At 38.1% G+C, this 21,213-nt stretch overlaps 1 protein-coding gene across 3 annotated transcripts in view; it reads left to right on the top strand.

The window, feature by feature from the left end:
• LOC126248838 (tyrosine-protein phosphatase 99A-like) overlaps positions 1-21,213 on the top strand; it is a 482,348-nt gene that overhangs the window by 403,344 nt on the left and 57,791 nt on the right. For 2 of the 3 annotated variants that reach the window (XM_049950254.1, XM_049950256.1), the window contains one exon: positions 7,672-7,716. The exons of the other annotated variant lie outside the window; for it this stretch is intronic. In XM_049950254.1, the coding sequence (XP_049806211.1) occupies positions 7,672-7,716 (45 nt within the window). The remainder of the gene's footprint in view (positions 1-7,671; positions 7,717-21,213) is intronic. 3 annotated transcript variants of the gene reach the window in all.

Raw genomic sequence — 21,213 nt, 5'->3', positions numbered from 1 at the left:
CGGTCAACAGCAACCATGATGTGTTTTACAAAAAGAGAGAGTAATTTAATTCCATAGTAACAGTATGGTAACTACTACTACTACTACCGCCGCCGCCACCACCACCACCACCACCACCACCACAACTTAATGTTACTTATTCTTCTTTTTCATTTATTACTATCTCAGCAACTATGACTACATTTACATACACTGCCACAACTAATACAGAAATAATTTTTATTTTGTGAATAACTTCTTACATTGTATTGGAATTCTTTCCATCACAGATGTATGAAATCCTATGGAGCTATAGAAAAATGTTATAGACATTGGGCATGTTCTAATATATGGATTTAAAGTTTCATACTGTGTACTACTGCAGAAATTTCCTTAAATGCGTTCTAGATCTTCCTCTAAATTATAGATTTCTCAAACACTATGACAGATGGTTAACTTTATTTCATTTTCTTTGCAGGATTCCATATTTCAATTGGCAATGTGAGTTTCAGACTACAGATATAATGGTTCAGGGTTTTACCAAGGCCAGTTTGGTCACTGTGTGGCCATTTTCAGTGCACTAAATGTAATTTCAGACATTAAAACCGATTATGTCCCAACTAAACTGTGTGCATATATAAGTGGTTTTAAGGTTTTAACCTACATTTACTGTATTGAAGATGGCCACACCCTGACTGAAATCTGGGTATGGAGTAAACATTGTTTGTGTCTTACTGCTGTACCCTTTACTATTTGAACAACCTCATCTCATACTGAATATACCCCCCCCCCCCCCCCCAAATCAACACACCATCCTTTATACAGTACACACTGCATGAGGAAGTATTACAATTGGAATATATTTCCTCTGGGGTTCACTGTTCCACTGAACATGGCTTCTTCTGTGACAGATAACTTTCTCAGACTTGCCAAGAACTATTTAACCAGTTGGTTTGAAATTTACTTTCACAGTGTTGAGAAACTCTGGAAATCACACAGCAGAACACCTGCATAGTGATTGAAGTTTATTGTTCTCTTGATTAATTTAATGCTAGAATTCTCTTATCATCTATGCAGAAGAGTGATGAACAAACTGTTATCTCCCGCAGCTCGCCAGGCACAAACTGAGTAGAAGATCTGAATAAAAGAAGTCTTCACCACGAATGTGGTTTGAACACCAAGCGTTTTACTGTGCGTGGTTGTGTCTTATCTGATCTGAAAATCATATCAAGTGTTGTGTTCATCCTTCGCATTATTTAATGTGCAAATGTTTTAATGTGCAACCACATCTATTAATTTTCAGTATTTCTCGTGTTCCAGATGTAGTTGGTAGATGTTGATTTGCGTTCTAAGATTGTCAAATCTGTAGGGTTAATATTTTTAAGTGTCCCATTCTCACAAAATAGCTAAGTATGGATAGAAAGAAAGATGGAAAACACTCAAGATAAGTTTAAGACGTATGATTATGGTAATGTAGTTTCTTGACTTGTTGCATAAATGTGTATTTTACTGAACTAATGCAGAGTATTGATTTACCACATAGAGACCTAAAATATGATTTTTGTGATTACCTGTTGTAGTTAATGTGCATTGTCATTGCATTGGAATCACTACAAATATTCAGTAGGTGGGATTTACCATGCATGGCGCAAACTCAATTCTGACCAGAAAGAGAAGTTTGCTGCAAATAATAAATTGCATTATAAGTGATTGACCTTGACTTACCAAATCAGTGAACTTGCCAACAGGAGCAGTATCTGTAAAATAGATACTGTTTTAATTAATATCTCATTAGCTGACAGGTTCATTTTGGAAGGATTTAATGTCAAGGTATCAAATTATGAGACATACACTTAACACTGACAAGCTTTAAAATGCAAAACAGGGCTATACAAACAAGTAGAAAATTTGTTTATTAGCCTTGAAGGTTTTATTTAAATGACTCTGGGTAAATGAAGCTACTTTACTGCAGCACAAGGGCATCATATAATGCTCATAAACCTCAGTGTAACACACAGACAGAAATGTTTTGTGTGTCATTAAAATGTTTCTTACATTTCTTTAAAGTTGATTCTATCAGAATTTTCAAAGAGTTTATTACTATCCTACACATGTAAATACAGGGTGTTTCAAAAATGACCGGTATATTTGAAACGGCAATAAAAACTAAACGAGCAGCGATAGAAATACACCGTTTGTTGCAATATGCTTGGGACAACAGTACATTTTCAGGCGGACAAACTTTCGAAATTACAGTAGTTACAATTTTCAACAACAGATGGCGCTGCAAGTGATATGAAAGATATAGACGACAACGCAGTCTGTGGGTGCGCCATTCTGTACGTCGTCTTTCTGCTGTAAGCGTGTGCTGTTCACAACGTGCAAGTGTGCTGTGGACAACATGGTTTATTCCTTAGAACAGAGGATTTTTCTGGTGTTGGAATTCCACTGCCTAGAACACAGTGTTGTTGCAACAAGACGAAGTTTTCAACGGAGGTTTAATGTAACCAAAGGACCGAAAAGCGATACAATAAATGATATGTTTGAAAAATTTCAACGGACTGGGAACGTGACGGATGAACGTGCTGGAAAGGTTGGGCGACCGCGTACGGCAACCACAGAGGGCAATGCGCAGCTAGTGCAGCAGGTGATCCAACAGCGGCCTCGGGTTTCCGTTCGCCGTGTTGCAGCTGCGGTCCAAATGACGCCAACGTCCACGTATCGTCTCATGCGCCAGAGTTTACACCTCTATCCATACAAAATTCAAACGCGGCAACCCCTCAGCGCCGCTACCATTGCTGCACGAGAGACATTCGCTAACGATATAGTGCACAGGATTGATGACGGCGATATGCATGTGGGCAGCATTTGGTTTACTGACAAAGCTTATTTTTACCTGGACGGCTTCGTCAATAAACAGAACTGGCGCATATGGGGAACCGAAAAGCCCCATGTTGCAGTGCCATCGTCCCTGCATCCTCAAAAAGTACTGGTCTGGGCCGCCATTTCTTCCAAAGGAATCATTGGCCCATTTTTCAGATCCGAAACGATTACTGCATCGCGCTATCTGGACATTCTTCGTGAATTTGTGGCGGTACAAACTGCCTTAGACGACACTGCGAACACCTCGTGGTTTATGCAAGATGGTGCCCGGCCACATCGCACGGCCGATGTCTTTAATTTCCTGAATGAATATTTTGATGATCGTGTGATTGCTTTGGGCTATCCGAAACATACAGGAGGAGGCGTGGATCGGCCTCCAAATTCGCCAGACATGAACCCCTGTGACTTCTTTCTGTGGGGACACTTGAAAGACCAGGTGTACCGCCAGAATCCAGAAACAATTGAACAGCTGAAGCAGTACATCTCATCTGCATGTGAAGCCATTCCGCCAGACACGTTGTCAAAGGTTTCAGGTAATTTCATTCAGAGACTACGCCATATTATTGCTACGCATGGTGGATATGTGGAAAATATTGTACTATAGAGTTTCCCAGACCGCAGCGCCATCTGTTGTTGACAATTGTAACTACTGTAATTTCGAAAGTTTGTCTGCCTGAAAATGTACTGTTGTCCCAAGCATATTGCAACAAACGGTGTATTTCTATCGCTGCTCGTTTAGTTTGTATTGCCGTTTCAAATATGCCGGTCATTTTTGAAACACCCTGTACATATGTACATACATACATACATACATAACAGCCACATAAGGACTACCTGTGAAATTACTTTATAATCATTTCATCTGAATGACAATCATGAATGGAATAAAAACAGGGGCAAATGATGCAGGTACATCATATGGAAATGTACAAGAATGAACAAAAATTATGGAAACAAAAGAAACAGAACACTTTACCATGCCTAATACGGTGCAGGGAAGCTACTGGCATTAAAAACAGCTTCTGGTTATCTCAGAATGTATACATACAGTACCTCTATAATTTTCAGGACATCCTATACCACTCTTCCTGCAAAACTGTGGTACATTCGGGTAATGATGGTGAAAGTGGATAGCAAACATGCACCAGTGTCCCCTAATTAGACCACAAAGGCTTAATAATATTGTGATCATGTGACTATGGTGGCCAGGGGAGGTCCGACAATTCATCCTCATGCTCACAAAACCAATCCTGAATTATACGAGCTGTCTGAACAGGGACGCTGTAATCTTGGAACACAGCGCCACCATTGGGGAACAAACATTTGTACCATGGTATGGACCTGATCAGCCAAAATGGTCACATAAACCTTGGCAGTAATGAGACCTTGCAGAGTAACCATGGGGCCCGTGGAATACCATGATCCAGCTGCCTATATCATCACCGAACCTCCACCATGTTTCACTCTAGAGACATAAGATCAGCCCTGAGTTGGAAACAGTGTGAAACAAGACTCATCTACCAAATGACTTTCTTCCATTACTCCACAGTCCAGGTTTTATGGCTTCAGCACATTTGGGCATGGACATCACTGACGTGTGGTTTTGACATTCCAGCTCACCCTGCAATTCCCTGCTTCTGGAGCTTACTTCATGTTATGTTGCTGCAGACACAACTTAAAAGTGTGACATTCAGTTCTGCAGTGACATTTTCAGTGGTTGTCCTGTTATTTTTATCACTGTCCTCTTCAGTGACCATGTGCGATGATCATTCAAAACACACTTTTGTCTGTGTTGTGACTTAACAGTTGGTGTTTTTCCAATTACCCTGTATGCAGTATAAATTGCTGAAATGGTGCCTCTTTGAACTCCCAACACTTCAGCTGCCTTGGTTACAAAAGCACCCTCCATACGACCAAAAACAAGTTGCCCGCTTTCAATTCAAATTAACTTAGCTCAGACTGTACTCACAACTACACAGAACACTTTTCTGGTCACAACTGATGCTTGCAATGTATTCACAATATTGCACAGGTGCTGTTCATAGTCAGTTACTAAAGTGTAAACTGCATGCTTGGCTAGCACCTGCATTTATGTTCAACCAGGCGTTTCTTACAGTGTTTCTACATTCAGGTCCAAACCGTGTAGGTGTGAGTATATATAATGGCAGAAAGTTCACAGAGCAGATTATGTAATTAATAAATCAAATACATTTCTATTGACATTTTACTTTATTCAGAAGCTTCTTTCAGCTACAGAACACAGTTCTCTGATGTGATGCTAAGTCACTTCATGAATATTGTGTTGGTTCTCTAACTACAGTCATGCCTTGCAATTATCCTTTTGTTTCACAGCACTAACTGGCTCTGTAGCACATCACCCAACTTTGCTGACATGATTTTCTAACATCACAAATTGTCACCCTTTCTGTCTGCTGTTTTTACCATGCTACCCATAGTGCACCTTCAGCAACCTGTTGACTGTAAACTATAATTCTCCTCCCATTCTGTTTTATTATAGTGATCAGTGATTCTAGCACCTTGTGTCTTCTCTTTTGCTACCCTGTGCATCATCTGAACCACACCACCTACAGCACCCCCACATCCGTATTTCTAAAAGACCCCCTTCGAGAGAGAGAGAGAGAGAGAGAGAGAGAGAGAGAGAGAGAGAGAGAGAGAGAGAGAGAGAGAGAGAGAGAGATACCAGTTGATGTGCCCATGAGTGCTCAGTTTTTGGAACAACCACTAAGCTGTCAGTAAGAATAAATGGACAGAAATGAATTTCTGCACTGCCAATGCTCAATACCCTAACATATCAAAGGATTGTTGATCTCAGCACAAATAGCTCATAATTTTGGACATGGGTATTTGCAACATTTGATGTAGTTGGCATGGTCTGGCCATTATTTATACTAATTTATCATGTTATTTATTTTTAATTTTTGTAGAAAAATAATGTGCTAGCTTGAAAAGACAAGGGAGGAGGAGAGAAATTGGCATTCAGCTTGTCAAGGGAACCATCCAAACAATTACCTGAAGAGAGTTGAACTGTTGAATGAATTCAAGATAAAGACCTTAGTGGAAGAAGAAATTTTATGGGTACAATAAAATGAAATTATATAGTTGTGATTTTTACATGTGTTGTAACATATGAGAGTTAGTGAAGACCTTTTATAATTGTCAAGTACGAGTGAAACCTTCATCTGTTGAGAGTTTAAGCATGGTAAGGTCAGCAGGGTGCAGGTGAACAAAGTTGAGTGGGATGCTTCAACTGATAAATAAGGTACCTTGTATGTGGAAAATTCTTTCTGTGCCAGTGGTGCATTTTTCTGGGAGACTGCAAATGGGTTATCTTGGGACAGTAGAATGTTATTTGAATTAGTATCCATGATCATCATGATTTCACTGCAATTTTTGGTCTTCAATAATGTTACAAAACCTAAACAGAATTATTTGCACTGTTATGTTTGTGAACAGTGTAACAGTCAGTGAATATTCTGTATTCTTAAAAATAATTATTCCCTTGATCAAACCAATACGATTATGATTATTTACTTCACCACTATTATTTGGAAAAATGAGAATAATTTGTGTGTTTCTTCATTACTTGTGAATTGCATCTTGTGTGTGACTGTTAATATTTCCTCTTGCATCAAAACCATTCTGTAATAAATGCAAAACGTATTTTGACATATATTAGTCCATAAAAACTCAAATTATCATTAACGACTGATAGAAAATCCGTACTTATTTGAAAAGCTTGGAAATATGGCAAATGACAACAGCAAGCAGGAGAAGAAATATCAATCTCCATGAGCTATTTCTCAAATCAAGATAAACATAGGGAATCTCTCAAACCATCTTCATGTTCCATTTCTCTCTCATGAACAACTACATCCTGATTTGTTTTGCTGAATGCAGCCGTTGTGTAAACTGCTAGACCTTCTTCTTGTTCTTCTTCTTCTTCTTCTTCTTCTTCTGCTACTGCATCACCCACTACTCCCTTCTCTCCTAAGCCTGGATTTTTCATCTATTCATACTATGGCAAAGAGGATATACTGTTATCTGTCATAAATTTCAAAAGCAAGCAGGTTGTGTATTGTGAAAGATATGTTGAAGAGAAGCTCAGTGCCTCTTGTTCCCATATCCAAGGAGCCTGCTCCAGCTATACAAAACAATGATGTTACTGCCTTGCCTGTCATCCTGTTACAGGTTCAGAGATGTTGTCAGTGAAGCTCAACATCTGAAGTTATCTTGATCTCCTCATGAGTTTGTGTGTGTGTGTGTGTGTGTGTGTGTGTGTGTGAGAGAGAGAGAGAGAGAGAGAGAGAGAGAGAGAGAGAGAGTGTGTGTGTGTGTGTGTGTGTGTGTGTGTGTGTGTGTGTGTGTGTGTGAAATTTACTGTTGATATTTCGTGCATGTTTGTGTCACTCTCTGCAAATAATGACTTTCTACTGTTTATTTCTTCACATAGATTATATTTGTATCAATTTGCATATTGTTATGTTGCTTCTCATTATATCAGCTGTAGAACAGAATTGTGTTGTGAGCTGCTCTATTTTTTTCTACGTGCCTGTAAATCAAATTCTTTCACATTTAAAAAAAATTATAGCACAGACTGATGAAATGAGAAGCTCAGAGTATTTCTAAGCAAGACCCCATACTTTAGAGAATCAATGCACATTAGCTTTGTAATAATTTATATATTTATTTGTTGAATGTTTACATGCATATACAAGTGACACAAGAGAATAAAATCCTCTGACACTGATAGGTGTATTTTCTTTCTTTTCTCACTCATGCTCTCCGTAGGAAACTCTAAAAAGACAGCCTAAGCTTGCATCTCAGTGTCTCGAGGTACTGTACTTTAGTTACAGCTATCATCACACTTTAAGTACATTGATGTTCAATGTTCACCTCACTTTCCTAAAATTGTTTGCTATTAGTAACTGTAGAACTAATTATGAACACTGCTTTGTTTTGTGATTATTGTTTCATGCTGACACATCCTGTGTCATTTACCAGATTGGCTCAGTGTTCTTTTCTCATAAACTGGAAAAGTGAAACATTGCATGATAATAGAAGAAAGGCAATTGAATAATTTATTTAAATAATTTTAGCATGAAAATGACACATGATTTTCTACATTTTAATGCTGCGCTAACTGTCAATATGTTACTAGTGCTAATATAGTTGTCAAGGGAATTTACAGAATTGTAAAGTTGTGTTTCAGCATAATATAATACTTTCATCTTCTGTTAGATGCATCACACACCATCTTGTAGGAAACAAACATTTAGAAATAACCTCATATAAGCAGTTTTTAACCTAACCTGGTATGCTTATGCAACGATAAAAGTTATCATAACTTATTAGTTTATATTCTTTTGGTGGAAATGATGTGATAACTTGTAGCTCTACTAAGACTGCATGCTAAAGATTCAAGTGTGTGTGAAACTGTTCAGTTTAATGGAGGTGGATTGGCGAAAAGGAATGGAAAGGGAAGGAACTGATGATATCAGTAGCATCGGGGCTTTATGCGAAATAAACAACAATGACTGAAAATATATACCAGACCAGGCTTTGAACCTGGGATCTCCTGCGTGCTAGGTAGTTGTGTTAACCACTGCCCATCCAGACACAGTGTTAATCACAAATGCATGGAATATCTTGGCATGCTCATCAACGGACCTACATACCCACCTAGTGCCACCACTTATCTACACTCCCTGTCCATGTTGTCCGTGCTTTCTAATTTTAGATTCCGGCTGAAGGTCGAACATAAATGTGCGTCTGCAGACACCAAGCATTCATATAAGTGATACACCTTGATGGGCTATGAATCCACAACCATCAATGCAGATGCACATTTATGTTTGACCTCCAGTGGGAATCTAAAATTAGCGAGCATGGAGGACACGTATTGGGCCTGTGAATAAGTGGTGGCACTATGTGAGAATGTAGGTCTGGTTCAAATGGCCCTAAGCACTATGGGACTTAACATCTGAGGTCATCAGTCCCCTAGACTTAAAACTACTTAAACCTAACTAACCTAAGGACAACACACACATCCATGCCAGAGGCAGGATTCGAACCTGCAACCGTAGCAGCAGCGCGGTTCCAGACCGAAGCGCGTAGAACCGCTCGGCCACAGTGGCCAGTGCTCAGATAGTCCACACATTTGTGACTAACACTGTGTCTGGGTATTGCAGAGGTTAATGCAACTGCCTAAAACGCAGGAGATCCCAATTTTGAGTCCCAGTCTGGCATACACTTTCACTCATTGCTGCTGATTCCTCATAAAGTCCTGATGCAGCTGATATAATCAATTCCTTCTGTTCCCTTTCCTTTCTCCCCCCTTTACCTCAATTTACATAGTATGTATCACAGATGCGATTTCCACATTATGTCTTTTCTTTCGGACATGTTTGAAAGAACAGAACCATGCAGTCATATAACTGTTCATTTTGTTACATAATATATATTTGTTAGAATGAAAAGTAAGAAATACACTACCCTCTAGTAACGGGAGTATTTAAATGCAATAAATATGTCATTGTTTAATATTTCTTGCGCACTGCACATGGATATACAAAAGAATTTTACACTGCTGTGTATGGAGACAAAGATTTACAGAAAGGAGACATAGTACTGAGCAAAACCAAAGGGATCTTCAGCATATGTGAAAACTTGTCATAAAATTGACAAATGAAGCTGACAGATGTTGGTTAGTTCACCAACTGTAGTATTCAAAGAATTCCCAGTGAAACAGGGTAAGATATATTATGAGGCAATATCTCTCTGTAAAAGATATTCAGCTGAACAACTTCAAAAAACTGAAATTTAATTCTGATTTATTAATTGTTATAGTGATGATGTAGCGGTTCATGTACTGAGATTGTATGCGTTATGCCGCAGCACACTTCAGTTATTAGCAATTTAGAAGTCTCTCTCAACTCTTTAACACCAGTGCAGTACCAATAAACTAGAAATTGTTCATTCTTTACAACAATTAACAACAATATCCCAAATAAAATGAGGGAGTATAATTTTGATGTGTTCCATTCTTATCATTTCTTCTTACTACATTTATCAGGATGTCTGTGCATAACTGTTGCTTTTAATTACCCTTTGGGAATTATCTTTGAGGAAAGAATAATAAAAATGAAATTTCAGAACAAAAATGCCAAATATGATATCTATGTGCTGAATATTATTAATCTAAATGAGACAAATACAACTCTTGGGCAATTCTGCTTTTTCCTTTTCAAAACTGTGAATATTCTCTGACCTCAAAATAAATCTTTAAGTGCAAGCCCTAACACTGAACTTTAATGAATCCTTTGAACAACTAGTGTATTATTTGTTATTTTACATAAATGGTTCCATTGGGACTGGTTATCTTCTCATGGCATATCTACAAATTTACTACTTATAAAGTATTTGAATATGCAACCAGATGATTTCATTGAAAATTTGCCTTTCAGTAAAGAATATGTAACTTGGTGAAATGATGATCGAAAGCAGGACGTCAAAAGATTCATGGTTTGCACATAGTTTTAATTAGTTGGGAAGTTTCACAGCAACACATACTGACTTTAGTGAGAGATATTTGTTCTCTCATCAAAACGCATATTTTTGTTAAAATATGGGGCATATTGCATAGACCTGCTAATATATTTCCAGCTTTTCTTGGTTTTCCACTTTCATAGAAATTTTCAAAATGTCCCTTATCTCCTTTACTCTATGCAAAAACTAAGGACTACTCAGCAAGCAAAGAACTGAGTGAAGCATCATGGAAATCAGTGGATGTGTCAAGGAAACAAACAAATAGACCAGCTGACAGACTAGAGCAGAAGACATAATTGTAACTGTAATGCAAATGAAGTTGAGGTTGGCTGAACATGCAGCCAGATGAATAGACAGTAGATGGCCTAAGGAAGTCCTCTGGTAAATTCAAAGTGATAAGTAAAGGTAGAGGCTGTAACCTAATAGACTGCAGATAGATGACATTAGGAAACATGCAGGAGCATCACAAATGCATATTGCAGAAAATCACAACAAACTGAAAAAGTCCATAGGGAGGTATTTCTCCATCACGGGAAGTAAAATGGATAGATGGATAGATAGATAGATGATGTAATATCCTTGTATAAGAATGTTATTCTTCCATTGTCTGTACTTATTAATAATCACTCAAGTAACTCTCCAGTGTCAATGCATTGGTCATTATCAGGTCTATGCAGTCAATTAGATCCTGTATCATGCACCATAAAATAAAAGCATGTTGGTTCCAGGGCAATATTACAAACAACACAAATCAGCATATTCAGTGACTGACATGCATTGCCAGTCATGTGAAACCATCAAATGACCATTTGATGGTGTTTAAATAATTGAAGGAGTAAATGTAAGAACACAGCTTGTAGTTGGGGTGCTTAGCAGTTGATAGGCACATAAACAAGAGTGAAAACATTGCTAAGCTTTTGGATGATGTCCTCCTTCAGAACTAGCTTCTATACCTGTACATAGCTACATTTACCTGGGATTCAGTTTTTTTATATTCCATCCAGGACTTTCCACTTGATAATGTAATTGATTATGTGTGCTGATACTTGTTATAGCATCAAAAGTAGGCAATCACTAGAGCTATTATTAATAAAGACAGCTAATGCTGGGAGACCCATCTCCTTAGTCACACCTGTGTGGCAGTGCTTGACTCAGAGGTTACCCATTTGAATCCTGGTAGTGGAAGAAATTTTCACTACTAGCATTTAGCCAGCAAACGGAGGGAAGGTTGTGACAAAGTTCATAATCACCAACTTTGCAGTCCTGTATTAAGTTCCAAAGCTATCTACAGTGTCTCAGTGAGTGAAAGAATGTAACATTGTTGATAGTGATCCTTCTGTTGAATGTGGATGTTTGGCTTGGTGGACCTTTTATTGCTTCTCAGAAGGTGTAAGCCCTTTCTCTGTAAAAGCTCTTATCACAGTCATCTATACAGCACAGATACACACCTGGCACTCAGTTACAGTTCAGAGGAAGGTAATGGTAAACCACCTCCACTAGGATATTTGCCAGAACAGCAGTGCATGATTCCCACATCTGCCCCATTTCCTGAATATGGGACTGACATTAACTTTTTGTTGGAAAAATATACTCATACAAGTAATTTGTTTCAGATGTAGACCCAAATATGCCAAAGATAATTTATGTATAATCCCTTCATTATTTTTTCCCTTTTCTTTCTGAGCTCCTGCAAACTCTTTGAAATCAAATAGTGGTAAGTATTATGAGCCATTTTGCACAGAATACTTTGGTATGGGATTGCATTTCATTGTGCCATAGTAAAAGAAACTAGGCATCGAGAATTTTCGAATTTGAGAATTCCGTTTAATATATATACAAAGAACTGTTTGAAAATGTGAAAGGCTTTGAGAAATTCAATACTAGGCATATTTCAAAACACAGTAGACTTTTAGATTGGATTTGTTGAAAAGAATTATGGAGTGACTCCAGTAGTATTTAATATGCTTGGTAAAGAAAAGAACCCATATATGTGCTGAACATTGAAGCAATAATCAAATAACTCACAAGAATGCTACCAGATAATGACCTTAACAGCTGCACTCTAGAAACAAAATCCAGCTGTCACCAAGTATAATCAAGGCTCTCACAAATGAGAGCTTGTTGTAATTAGCAGCAGGAGAATTACTTTGGCAAACACTGAAATGACATTATGGTCTTGATGCTGCAACAAAAATAAAAGTGCACATTGAAATCTCACTCTTCTACTGCAGAGTTTGTCTACCTTTCACCAGACAATATCACCCTGCTGCATTCCTGCAAGTTATTTCAACATTTGATATGGCAAGAGAAGTTGATGTTTTATGTTGGAAAAAATATGTAAGAATGAGTAATTTTGGACATAATATAAAGAGGATTTGTGACTGAGTGGTCTGAAATGGAGAAAAATACATCTAATCCTGGAATTGGTGTAGTCTTTGCAGTACAGTTACCAACTCTTTAACAGTGGTGATATTGTTTTGTGTGGCAAAAATTATTGGTGATTACAATTAATTTGGTAACATTGCAAATCAATATGAAATGGAATGAGCACGAGGGTCATGGTAAAGAAGGCAAATGGTTGACATTGGTTTATTGGAAGACTTTTGCAAAAATGTGGTTAATCTGTATAGGAGACTGCACATAGAATGCTGTGTGACATACTCTTGAGTACTGCTCGAGTGTCTGGGATCCATACCGGGTTGGTTTAAATGAAGACACTGAAGCAATTCAGAAATGGGCTGCTAGATTTCATAACGGTAGGTTTGAACAATTCACAAGATGCTTCAGGAACTCAAATGGGAATCCCTGGAGGGAAGGTGATGTTCTTTTTGAGGAAAACTATTGAGAAAATTTAGAGAACAGGCTTTTTAAGCTGACTGCAGAACAATTCTACTGTGATCCACATACATTTCATGTAAGGACCTTGAAGATGAGATACAAAAAATTATGACAACATAGACTGGATCTTCCTAGTAACACCATGTTGTGAGACCATTGGTTGATAATTCACATGAAATAGTATATGTAGACACACACACACAAATTTAGATTTTTGTAGTTACAAATCGAGCTTTTTGCCACGAAATGATTTTGTCAGAAATTGACATTTGCTCTTAGCCAGTTAAAGCAAAATTCAATAAATTCAAACTGTATGTTGCTTCTGAGAGACCCGAAGGGAGACCCACAGTGTAGAATCTCTTTGTCAATGATAATATGAGAGGAAAGCAGAAAAAGGAACACAAGCCATAAGCAAATGCTTGCCACCAGAACCAATGATAGAAATAAATAGATGATTATAGTCATTTTGAGCCAGGTTTGTCAACAAAACACAGGTTGCACAGCCTTGTTGCAAAAACATTCAATGCAATACAGTGGAAGTTCTCAATTGGTGACTTATTCTGTTCCAGACAGACGTGGCAACAGAATTTGTGCATTATGATTCATTCCTGAGCACAGACAAAGGAACTGATTCATTTTTATACTAGGCTTGAAACAGAAGGACTGAAAGTATGCATCCAAGTAGCCACTGCTCTATTGGATTTTCTCAGAAACCTGAAGGCATCCTAGCCAGAAAACAGTCTGAATGAAATTAATTTACTTTCTGGCTCCTGTACTAGTCAAAATAAAAATACAGTAGTGATGGGCACCATCATACAGAAATACAGTAGTAATGGGCGCCGTCATGCAGGAAAGCAGGAAATTTAATAAGCTGGTATCTTATTTCCCTGTTTGTTGTCACAGCTATAATCCTGACAGAGTCTTTGGTAGATTGGGTAAAGGCTACTGGGAAAAGAAAGATGTTCTTCCACACACTGTACACTTTAAGGTGCTGGGACAACATGGCAGCATCAAGATACTAAATATGGGTTGGGGATCATAGGATCTCAAGCCCTTTCAAAATAACTGCTCAGTGAGTGATGGCTTATGAAGTGTCTAAGGAGGAGGTATTGTTGTCAGTATCAGACACGTATAATGGAAGTCCTGTAGAGGTTGAGGTATGGAAATCCAGGAACTGCACCAAGAAAGTGAGGAAGCAGTCACCTTGGAGAAGAAGATGGTTCACCTAGGAAAAGAAAAAGTATGTCTTAAAACTTATGAGGCTTTTTAACATACCATAAGGAACAGAAGAGTTTTATAAGAACAGTGTTGAAAGTGATTAAAAGATTTTCAGTTCAGTATCTTTGTAGCCAGTATTTTGTGTTATATTTCATTGACATTTGTTGCTTTTTGTATTTCTGATTATCAAACATTTATGAAAAAGTATAATACTTAAGTGTTGTTTTGTAGTAAAGTATGGTATTTCTATGTAAAATGAACACATTTCTTTGCAATTAAAAGTTAAAGATAAAAAAGAAATTGAAAAAATCACTTTTAATGTGTTTATCAACAGAACTTTCAACTTCCATCTTTGTATTCATCAACTTTTGAAAAAACTTGGAAACTATGTCCCTCTATTCTTAAATAAAAAATTAAAATTTTAGAAAAATCAACACAGTTGGGTGTTCCATTATTGTTTGAGTGTGTTTTGTAGGAGATAAAGTTGGTGTCATTGTGAAGATATAAGGGTGTATTGATCTGAAGCATTACCACCATATACTTCAATATCATACAATACCATGTGGATTGTGCTTAATAGGGAAAGGGTTCACATTACAATAGGATAATGACCCAAAAAATCTGTTGGTGTTCTTTAAGAACAGGCTAAGAGTTATTCCACCCGTTGTGAGCAGAGAGGAAGCCAAATGTGGAAAAAAGGGGCCACAATTAGTAGGAGGTCAAAAACAGTAAATGAGTAAGCATGTCGTAAGCTCCAGTTCAGAGGTGATGAAAAGGACAGAACATGCTAAGCAACTAGGTATTTGACATTTTGGGACTGATGGTTCTTCTGTGTGCACTCAAGTGTTCTATCAGTTTGGCGTACACGCACCCCTGCCTTTAATGGTGTATGGTGTTACAGTGGTGGACCTAGAGTAGAAGGAAGTTGATGGGTGCATGGGACATGTTTTGCAGTACAAATGGTTAGGGTCCAGCTGATGTCTTGAAATATCGTGTAGTATCATAAGGATGTTGCGAAGGCTGGAAGGGTGACTGGAGACAGCAGTAGACGATATAGGGAGAATATCAAGGAGAGATAATCTTGTATCAGGACTTGACTTGAGAAGTCCTTTTTTCAACTGAAGTTATTTATATGGGCCAAGCACATCTCAAATGATAAAACACTAGTTCCCAAAGTCAAATCATGACCTCTGTGTCAACTTGCAGATTTCTGCAAATAAGGATTCCGTGGGTGGGTTAAGTAAAGGCCAAACCATGTGTATTTTTATCATACTTAAGTAGATAATGAAGAATAACCAAGACAAATTTAGTTCCCAATAGCTGATGTGAATTCGTACGGGGAATATCTGTAATGAGGGAATATGAATTGAGCAATAAAAATGTCAGTTTTTCATAAATAGCTAAATCATATCTTCAAAATACATATTTTCCATATCAGGATATGACATACATAGTTCATTTTAACTAGAGACTGTACTTAAGAAGTGTAATAACTTATTTCTAGTCTTTTTATATGCTCGTATTTGTTGTATGATGTTAATTTTCCCCTGTTTTTTTATTCCAGTACTTAGTTTAACACACTATCAGTATTTCACATTCATTTCTTTTGCTTAACGTAATAGTCTGAATCACTTACTGTATGTTTACTGATCTGCCTTTACACACAATTGACATTTTTGTTCACTTGCCCAGCTCCCAGTGAAATTCATTGTTGGTATTTAGATTTTTTAGCTCATGCATTTACAGCTAACTTACTTGAGGGGCACTCGAAAGAAATCCAAGTTGACATACAAAAGGCTGAAGTGGTGCCAGTACTATGGTCTGTGGTGCCTGTTTTCTTACTTTGTCACAAAAGTCACTTAATGTGTGATATGTTTTGGTGTTAAAGATCTATAAAATGTAATCAGTTTGCAAGCTCTGTACTGACCTAAAAATCTGCAGAGAGTCCAGAGAATAATGACATCATGGTTGTCTTGTATAGTACCCTTTGATTTTGCCATAAAAATACTAATATAATGTATGCAAGTACTTTGTTGTAGGTCAATAAACCCAAATAAAGGTAAGATATGCGTGATTACTCAGGAACCAGTTGTCAAAACACCAAAACTCTAAATGTTTTCAGCTTAATACCATGTATGCAGGTACTTTTTTTGTAGGTCAGTAAACTCAAATAAAGGTAAGATGTGCATGATTGCTCATGAACCAATTGTTAAAACACCAAAACTTGTTTTCAGCTTTTCTGTCTGCATTTTGTGTTAGATATTTCCTACTGCATTAATAATAACAGGTGTAGTATGTTTATCACAAATTTTTCATGTAGATGTTTTTGTAGCAACTCGCCAGACTTGATGGAATTATTTGGTTGTACTTTTTATAGACATGTTGCAAATAAGTGCAACACATTATAATTCTGATGATTTTTTCTGATTTACATCTTACTGTTTGTCTTATATGAGCCACTGATAATTCTTGCTAATAAGAGGCAGTGAGCTTGTACAATATATCTTCCTATTATTAATGCCAGTAACATGTTCAGTATTTGTTTGGTGAACACTCTTGTCCAGAATTTCATGTCTATTTCTGAGTTTACAATATAGAATTTTCAATATAGCAAAACATTATCAAATATTTTATATCCCATTGAAGAGTTCACTACTAATGCATCATCAGAGTGCATTGATTGATCTGATGGAACTATATTTGTCCAACACACTGTTGGGGGAATTGGTATTTTCTCAGTGTTATTTTGAAACCTCTTATTGTTAAATTGTTAATTAGAAATACATTATATTCAAACTTCTAGTTGTAGTGCAACTCATCCATCAGTAGGAAAAGACTTTTCCCCTGGGAAGGGAGGGGGGGGGGGGGGGGGGGAGGCGGAGAGTCGTGGTGGTGATAATCCCAGAGTTACCCAAAGATAAGTAAAAAAAAATACATAAAATCCAAATTGAGATCATCAGAATGTAATTTCTCCCCAAAAGTGAGTGCACTGTTGTACCTTGGAAAAAGTGTTTAGTGTAATGTAATTTTTTGTCTCAGGCTAGACAAATGGCTCATTATGCTCAAACTAGAGAATAATTGTGCTTCTATGGGAATTTTAATCATATTAAAACTCACTTTTGAACAGAAAATTGACTTTTAATAAGTTCTGTCTTCTTTAACTCGTTACTAAGCCATGCATATCACTTTACACATCAATTAGGGCAGTTTAATGCCAAGTGTTCTTTAGATATACTAAAACATAAAGAAATCTAATGCAATTGGATACATAAAAAATCCACTCACCAAGTGGCGGCAGGAGGACACACGTATAAAAGATATTATGTATGCAAACTTTTGGAGCTGGTGACTCCTCCTTCTGGCAGAAGGGTTGAAGGGGAAGGAAGAGGGGTGAAGGAAAAGCCTGGTGAGGTTTAGGAAAAGGGGGTAGGGTTCAGAAAAGTCATCCACAACCCTGGCTTAGGGGATCCTTACCAGACGGGATGAGGAGGAAAGACTGATCTTTGGGGACTGCACCAGACAAGATTTGAAAACCTGAGAGCTTTAAGGTGAAAGGTAGGGTAATGTGATAGACAGAGATTGCCACTAAAACATCATGCTTGAGTTAATAAGAATGAAAGGTAAGTGCATTGTATGTGAATATGGTGGGGGGGGGGGGGGGGGGGGCAGCAAAGAATTGACAGGTTAGAAAATGAAAGATATAGAAAACTAAAACTAGGTGAAGAAAGGAATAGATACAATGAAGAAGTACTGAGATCAAAGAAATTAGTGTAAATTAAGGCCAGGTGGGTGATGGGAACCAAGGACATATGGTAGCACCAGTTCACACCTGTGGAGTTCTGAGAAACTAGTGTCTAGAGAAAGAATCTGGATGGCATGTGTGGTGAAACATGCACCATGGTGGTAGTCATGGTGATATAAAAGGCCGGACAGTGTTTACATAAGAGCTGGTATATGATGTGTTGTTTCACAGTTGGCTGTCCCTTTGGTAGTATTTGATTTGCCAGTTACATGGCTGGTATAGGTGGTGGTAAGAGGATGCATAGGGCAAGTCTTGCAGCAGGAATGATCGCAGGTGTAGGAGCCATAGAATAGGGTGATGGATGCAGAAGGAGCATAAAGAAAGATAAGTAAATTTTGTAGCATAAAGAAATATTGCCACGGCTGAAGTAAAGCTGTGAGGGCTGGTTGTGAGTGCTGCCTGGTTAGCTTAGTTAGTAAGAGTTTTCCCTGTGAAAAGTAAGGTTCTTTGTTCGAATCCTGATGTGCCACACAGTTTTAATTTGCCAGGAAGTTTCGGATCAGTGCACACACTGTTGCAGCATGGAATATTAATTCTACGAGGGCCGTTCAGAAAGTAACCTCCGGTTGATTTAAAAAATACACCAAGTTAAATAAAAATATTTTAATATATACATCTTACAACTACATCTTTGCACTATTTTTCTACATAGTCTCCATAGCGATTGAGGCACTTATCGTATCTCTTCACTAGCTTTGAAATTCCTTCTGCATAAAAATCACCCGCTTGTGCCTGGAGCCAGCCTGTGACCGCATCTTTGAGCTCTTCGTCGTCATCAAACCGCTGTGACCCGAGCCATTTCTTCAAATGCATGAAGAGGTGATAATCACTTGGCACCAGGTCTGGGCTGTAAGGTGGATGGTTGATAACGTCCCACTTGAAGGACTCAAGAATGGCCGTTGTTCTGCGAGCAGAGTGAGGACGGGCGTTATCGTGCAAAAAAACTATACCGGAAGTCAGCATACCACAGCGTTTGTTCTGTATAGCCCGTCGTAACTTTTTTATTGTTTCACAGTACACGTCTTGATTAATGGTCGTACCACGTTCCATGAATTCAACCAACAACACCCCTTTGGCATCCCAAAACACCGTTGCCATCAGTTTTCTGGCAGAAAAATCTTGCGAGGCTTTTCTTGGTTTGGTAGGCGAATTTGAATGTGCCCACATCTTTGATTGTTCTTTTGTCTCAGGGTTCACGTACTTAATCCAGGTTTCGTCACCGGTCACGATTCTGTTTAACAATGGTTCTCCTTCGTCCTCATAACGTGACAGAAAGTCTAATGCAGAGGCCATTCTTTGAGTTTTGTGGTGGTCGGTAAGAATTTTGGGTACCCATCGTGCACAGAACTTACGGTAACCCAATCTTGCTGTCACTATCTCGTACAAGAGAGTCTTAGAAATCTGTGGAAAACCAGTAGACAACTCCGACATTGAGAAACGTCGATTTTCACGAACTTTTGCATCAACTGTCTGAACGAGTTCGTCAGTCACCAATGATGGTCTACCACTCCTCTCTTCATCATGAACGTTTTCTCGTCCACTTTTAAATAAACGTACCCATTCACGGACAACTCCTTCACTCATAACTCTTGGTCCGTACACGGCACAAAGCTCACGATGAATAGCTGCTGCAGAATATCCTTTGGCTGTAAAAAACCTTATGACAGCACGCACTTCACATTTGGCGGGGTTTTCTATTGCAGCACACATTTCAAACTGCCACAAAAACTAAACTAGCGCAGGTACGACGTTCACTCGACCACGGCTTGATGCCGACTGACCTGTTGAGTGCGTGAACGCACAGATGGCGTCGCTACTCCCCCCACAACCCGCACTGTGACCAATCAGAGGTTACTTTCTGAACCGCCCTCGTAGATTAATAATAATATAACTTGACAGGCATCACTAAAAATTGCAAGTTTTTGAGGGGAGGGGATTATCAGAGAGAACAAGAAAGGAGAATGAATAGGCATATGACCACTGTCTACATCTCTCTCTCTCTCTCTCTCTCTCTCTCTCTCTCTCTCTCTCTCTCACACACACACACACACACACACACACACACACACACACTCTTCATAAACTCGGTATTTGTAGTCTGGTTGGGACTGTAACATCGAGCAAGCAGTTAAGCATATAATGTTAAAAGAAAAGGAAATACCTTTCATTTGCACAAGTGATAACATAAAATAACCAAAAGAATTATTAAATTTTATTTCACACTATATTACTTTTTTTGAAGTGTTTGTATTGTAGAGTGCTCCACTTAAAACATTAATATGAATATCTTTGTAAACATTGAGTACAAACTCAAGAGATACATCACTGACGAATTTAAAAAATTCCTGTAAATGATATAAAATACATTTTCTTTCACAGCTTTAAAAATATTGTATCTTGAACTTTGTAAATACTTTAGGATTAAAGGAGACCACTCACTGAAGAGCAGAAGCACTGAGTTGTTGATAGGCACACACAAAAAAGAGAGAACTTCCTAGCTTTTGGAGTTACCTTTGATGAACTGGAGTAAAAAAAAAAAAAGAAAAACACGCACACATTGTGCTGGTTAGGCTAACAGTGCCAATGCTATTTTGCAGCAGGTGGGCTGGTCCAACAGTCCACGTACTGCAAAACAGCATTTGCATTGTTAGTAGGGGCATAGGTGTGTGTGTGTGTGTGTGTGTGTGTGTGTGTGTGTGTGTTATTCTAGCTCATCAAGGGATAACTTGGAAAGCTAGCAAGTTTTCTTCTCTTTGTGCGTGCCTGTCGACTACTCAACACTTCTGCTCTTCAGTGAGTGGTATCCTTTAATCCTCCAGTATTTCCATTCTGCAGGAACTTTCCTACAACATTTATCTTTAACTTTCATTTTTTTGAGATAAGTCATGGATATCTCTGATTGGCATTCTTAATTTCATATGGTTGAT

This window comes from Schistocerca nitens, chromosome 3 (assembly GCF_023898315.1).
Source record: "Schistocerca nitens isolate TAMUIC-IGC-003100 chromosome 3, iqSchNite1.1, whole genome shotgun sequence".
Classification (NCBI taxonomy): Eukaryota; Metazoa; Arthropoda; class Insecta; order Orthoptera; family Acrididae; genus Schistocerca; species Schistocerca nitens.
This window is presented reverse-complemented; position numbering and strand designations above follow the sequence as displayed.